Source organism: Amia ocellicauda, chromosome 23, assembly GCF_036373705.1.
Source record: "Amia ocellicauda isolate fAmiCal2 chromosome 23, fAmiCal2.hap1, whole genome shotgun sequence".
Lineage (NCBI taxonomy): Eukaryota > Metazoa > Chordata > Actinopteri > Amiiformes > Amiidae > Amia > Amia ocellicauda.
In genome coordinates this window covers 10,610,598-10,616,597 of record NC_089872.1, presented here as the reverse complement: position 1 = coordinate 10,616,597, position 6,000 = coordinate 10,610,598, and the positions used below count along the sequence as shown (strand labels likewise).

Sequence of the window (6,000 nt, the reverse complement as noted above, 5' to 3'; positions counted from 1 at the left end):
AACACTATAGGTATCCCATTTATAAAAATCACAGTCATGTTTCAAACTGAGAAGCATTAAAGTTCTTTCCACATATCGTGGTCTTAACTTTGTGACACTGGTAAATACAAACAAAGACGTGCATTTCCTTTCCTGCTGTGCGATACAACGCATATAGCAAGCCATACCATGAAAAAGAAATCAAAAGAACAAACATCTAAATTTCCTTTACTGTGTAATTCCTGAGTAAATTAACCAGTGTGTACAAGGTACAATAATAATGAGAATACCTGTTTATTGAGCATGTGAATATAGATTTATTATTTCCTTTTTCAAAACCTCAGATTCAGTTAATACGAGGCTGCCAGGAAGGGATTTGGAAAGAGACGGAAAAGAGAAACTGCGTAGATGGGTCATGGCTATTTCAGTCAGAAGCAGGTGTATCACCCTTTGTAACAGTAAAAAGCCTGAAAAAGGGCATTAGTGCATTACATTCAGGATCTGTGAACTGAAATCAGGGGGAAACAACTCGTATGACAACACTCACATACATGAATTATTCAGCCCTAGTTCCTCTACAAGCTGGCAGTGGCAACACAACAATGGAGTTGTGTCCATTAAGGATCCGAGAGAAATGAAGCTCTACATTTGGTTGATATTGATTGCATCACAAGCTTGAGCTGACCACTTCCATGGGATGCAATGGGACAATTTGATATCCATAATAATCATAATAATTAAATGTTTGTGCACTCTCATACCTGAGTCATAGCTGGGAGGTTTCATGTCTCCTTGATTCAATTCTGTTCCATATTTTAATTTATGGTATTTTGCCCTAGAAAAGGAGAAGAAAAAAAGTTAAATGATGCGATTGCTACAGATGTTTTCCAGCACCTATTTCTGACAGAACTATTAACACTCGAGATGTATTCAGCATCCTTAACAAGGACCTTACTGACATAAAATATCTGAGGAAAACAATAAGTCAAAAATTTCTCTTCAGCTTAGTGGGCTGGAGACAAGTTTATATTTTATACATTGTAAAGCAATTGATTTATTTCAATATATGATGTGCGTTTGCCAGGGAAACTCAGCTTTCCATCTCGATGAAATAACCTCCTCTGGCTAGTAAATATATTTTTTGCCCTAAATCTAAAGAATAATATGCCTTCAAATTACAATTACAATTAATACAATTACACTACAGATAATTAATTTGCTTCACAGGGTGACTCCAGACTACAGCACTCACAGACACAGAGGCTGTACTTCACAGAGGTCTTAAGGATGTCAGGTAATTTGGCATGTTTCACACTATTTAAAACAACCCCCTTGAAGCCAACACTATCCAGGGTATTGTGATTAGTTTAGAAAGAGAGAGAGAGAAAGAGAAGTGAGTATTGGGAATATCCAGCAGAAGTGCTATTTCTTTAAAGATGTTCAAAGAGAAACCTAGTTGCTTAGCAACCCGAAGACATCAGTAGACGTCCTAGAGGTGAAGCAATGTCGTCTCTCATCCCATCTGGGCTACAGTGCCAACGGTTGGGTTGGAAAAAAAAATTAAAAAAAATGAAAAGGCTGTTTTTGCCAACTCCACATTCTACAGGCACCCTTTTAATGATGTGTCTGAGGAAAGGGAGGGAGGGCATCATGTATATTCTGTATCGGATAACACTTTTCTCAGGTCTTTGTAATTGACACCGCGACATTGAAAGCTGTTATACAGTCAGTCAATCGGCTAGGCAGGAACCACAGTGCTTTGACTCCTAAATAAAAACAAATGCCCTTCCTCAATCAAGCCACTACAGTCCAGTACTGCATCTGTCTCACATTTCTTCCCTCCTGCCCTACATTTAATCATTTCAAAATAAATCGGCACCCAGCAGCCATTCATGAGCGAAATACAGCAGTTATAAAACTCATTTTCTACACCGTGCACATAAAAATGCTCAGCATACAAGAACTGAACTACATTTCCCACAGTGCCTTCTGATAGAACAGATGTGGGAGTGGCCTCTTCTCACTGAGACACACAGGAACTGGGCCATGAGAGCATTTTATTTTAGCATCTGAATTGGAGTATACCCTAAGGAGGCCTGGGACCTCCTTTAGTCAGACCTAGATATTGATGAAGCCACACATCCTACTTCAATCTTCATTAGTTTCAGTTATCAGCCTTCAGATACTTCTAAACACTTGAAAGGATTATTGGTTCATCAAATCCTCTCAGTATTGTTCAATCAAACAGATTGATTCTGTATATGATCCATTAATTCCCCTGCCTTGCAACCCAAAAATGTATAATTTTGTTTGTAAACATCATATTTCACATGTCCCTGCAAATTAAAAATAGAGCTGGGTTTTTTCAATGAGAGCTGCCTCAGATAAAGACACAATAACAATAACATCTACAATAATAAAACGCTTAGATCAGTTTCATCATTTTGTAGGAAGCTGCCATTAAATAGATTATAACCTGCAGGCATGTTCAGAAGCAGAACAACACATTCAACACTTTAATTTATACATTAGCAACACCTAAGTAGTGCAGACTAATCGTTGAATGTTTTGCAATTGGCACAATATATGGTTTTGTGTGCACAGTGGTATTTACTGCATTTTGTCCCCCAGATCAACGTTTCCATCACAACACCGGCCGGCAGAGGCCGTTAAGCCCTGTGTGCAGCGATGCTGTCGAGTCACAATGGCGCTGGATGAATGAAGTGTTAGTCGCCACGGTGTGAATGCTGATAGACTATCATTTAGCCTCATTCTCAGTCACTTGTCTGCTCCCTGGGAAGGAGGATTTTAATAAGACTCTGCATCTGTGTTGAGTGAAGGTACACAGATTTCTTGGCTCTGACAGCATAAGCCACTCAGATACATTGTAGTACCTTGATACCAGACTTTTTTGATTCCCCTACATCGCAACACGATCCCAATCAATTAAAAAATATATATATATGTATATATATTCTTTAAATTTTACTATTTAAACACAAGAAAAACTAAATAAATTCCTACACAGAATGAAAACCAAAACCAAGACCTAGCAAACAAAATGTATTGCCTGTGACTACGTTCTGGAGATTGTAAATTCCAGAGCGAGATGCCATAGAGATGGATCAGGCCACAGTCTCCTGACCACAAGCAGACATATTTCTGTACTGACGCTCTCCAACTCGCTTAAACCATGTTCTGAACTGAAATAATCTGGCTTTTCTTTAGAGAAAAATCAGAGGCTCATGGACAATATGTTCTGTGACAGAGAGTGGAGGCCTTTTATTTACGAAAACCAACCTGAGAAAGATTGAATTATTATACATTGAAGTACAGGGAGGTTAACCAAACGTTTTGGCTAATATCTGCTCATTAACATGTTATATCATTCTCTCTCCTCCCAGAAGGGTTACATCTTCACTTGAAACCATCACGACTGTGAGGGGGGAAAAAAAACTGTACTGCGTTTGTTTGTGCCTGTTAGTGTAACTGCTGGCTCCCAGAGTGCAATTGTCAGTGAGTAATTGGTCCAGAGAGTTCCAGATGACATCATAATCACTTTTCTCCCAAAACGGTCATCCAAAATCTGGAAAGATGTGTAACATTACATTGCAAGGCAGTCACTGTGGAGTTTAAAATACAGCCTTCACAAAGATGAAGAGATAGTAAATAAAAACTGAAGCTTTACTGGAACTCCAACTTGTGATCCGAAGACAAATAAGAAATATACTGAAACTACTTGCAGCTACTAACATATCCATTTTGGTGACACTTGTACACTAAACCTCCATTTAACTTTGAATGGATTGTTTGTGTTGAGATTTGATGTAATTTACATCCCAAAAGGCAATAGCTGACTAAGATAGGAATGTTAATGACCAAAAGACCAGAAAACAAATTCGATATCGGCAGCTTCTTAAATAAACTGGAGGAGTTTAAGACCCCTGGGACTTGGTTCTCTTTCTGTCCTGTAAGCTGTTAACCTGATTTGAGGAACAAAATGATTATGCAGGGATGTTGGCTTTTCCGTAGCTTTTCCACTGTTCGTATCTGGTAAAAGGGTGTCGTGTTTTAAAAAAAAAAAAAAAAATTCAAAAAGGCAAGGAGAATGTCTCAGCTGAGTACTAGAGAGTGTGTGTGACTCACTGAGTGGGAAGAGAGGCAGAAGTTAAATGCACAGTAGAAAGAAAGAAAAAAGATAAGTAATCTCCATCCTAGTACTGAAAAAAAAGTGGTGTCTTTAAATTAAGGAATGAAAAGTCACATATTAGTTTAATTACTGTTGGTATTATCTTTTAAAAACACACGCACAAATAGTGGTTAGATTTTCACATGTTCTCCATTTAGACATATTTTAAATTAAAATAAAATGGCAGAAGAAAGGGAGGTATATTATTAATGTCTAATAATGCAATTCACTGAGGTGGTCTAGCTCACATTGCTGCCATTAACATATTAACATGATAATGGATGGCTCTGGCCTCCCTTTCATTGTGAACTAACAATTAAACTTAGTCTTTTCAAAACACAGCCTTGAAAATACTGGATATGCATGGGCCTGGTTATGTAGAATTGGTTAAATAATTTACTAAGTAGGTAAGAGCCGTACATGCTTACATACAGCTCATCTTCACAATGAAAATGGTTGCAAAATGCTAGCATAAATACTTTGGAAAAACGGTGTCGGACTTCTAAACTTGCACAGGTTGGTACTGCTGCCCTGTGCATATACAGGAAGTGACCTCTGACCCAGGAAGTGCTACATTCTGAGGGAAATAAACAAGGTGGCTCCCAAACCTCTCCTGCTTCAGTGCGTATTCGAGCATCTTGATCCTCCGCACCAGGTCCTTCTTCAAGTTCTCCTGGCCCTTCCTCTCGCCCTGCAGGAAGGCAATCTGCGCCTGCAGCCAAAGCACAACAAGACCCACCTGTTAGACCAGAAACTGACACCGAATCACGGCGGCGCTTCCTACACGAGCCGCCCACAGCCGCTTCTGACATGCTGCATTCTGGGAGAACAGCATAATATAGGCCTGACACCAGGCAACAGAACGGCTGTGACAGTAAGAAACTACAATTGTCTTCACTTAAACCATCCTTTAGTGCTTCATCGTACAGTGTATGTGGTAAACAAATACTCAATATCTAGTTAATTCCACAAACAACAAGTTTATAAGAATTTAACTGCACACTATGAAAATCTTAACATATTATTTTTATTATTCCATTTTTAGGAACATTACTAGCAGTAATTGCAACACAGGTACACTTAACATGCAAATCCAACAGGTTTTCCGAGACACCAGTATGCTGTTTTTATATGAAGCTAAAGACATTGGTTTTGTTTGCAGTTTTCATAGCCTCAAACAAATTGTGTGGGGGGTTAAAAACCATACCTACAGCTACCTTCTGTATCGCCAGGATTTATTATCAGGAGAGACGTTTCACTCCAGAAATAATTCCACCTACAGATATCACAGCGACTCCCTGTGCCAGGAATTCAATTTCTTTTTTCCCCTTTTATTAGATTTCATTTCGACACCTGCGCTGGGTTCAAATGTCACAGAAATTTAAAGGAAGCCAATTGCTCCTGCAGTGAGCATGATACATCTCCTTCTTATTAATCTGACTGGAGGCGAGACAGGAATCAAAACTCAGTTTCTTATCTGGGCAGGCACAAGTGTCCAGTCACAATCCCCTTATCTTGCCATCTGATCTCCCCTCTTCCATGGATATACAGAGAGCGAACCACAGAGTGATCACCGTATTCAATTTCCAAAGACATGTGCAATTTCTCTTGATTTAATTCTCTTTAAATACAAATTGCAGCTGCAGCAACTGACTGGAATAAAGCAAGTATATATTTCTTGAGACTTGTGATCTCCTCTGTGAAAATGAAGGAATTTAAATTTATCTGGAGTGTACAGTAATGGCAAGACTTCAGATTATCTCCATTATTATCACTGCATGAGGTCTCCATTCAATTTGTGGACAATAGGGCAAACGGAAACATGTCTTTTG

At 38.8% G+C, this 6,000-nt stretch overlaps 1 protein-coding gene across 2 annotated transcripts in view; it reads right to left on the bottom strand.

The window, feature by feature from the left end:
- strn (striatin, calmodulin binding protein) overlaps window positions 1-6,000 on the bottom strand; it is a 62,695-nt gene that overhangs the window by 22,543 nt on the left and 34,152 nt on the right. For both annotated transcript variants that reach the window (XM_066697287.1, XM_066697288.1), the window contains exons 2-3: window positions 4,777-4,880; window positions 741-814 (exon numbers count right to left, since the gene is read on the bottom strand). In XM_066697287.1, the coding sequence (XP_066553384.1) occupies window positions 741-814; window positions 4,777-4,880 (178 nt within the window). The remainder of the gene's footprint in view (window positions 1-740; window positions 815-4,776; window positions 4,881-6,000) is intronic.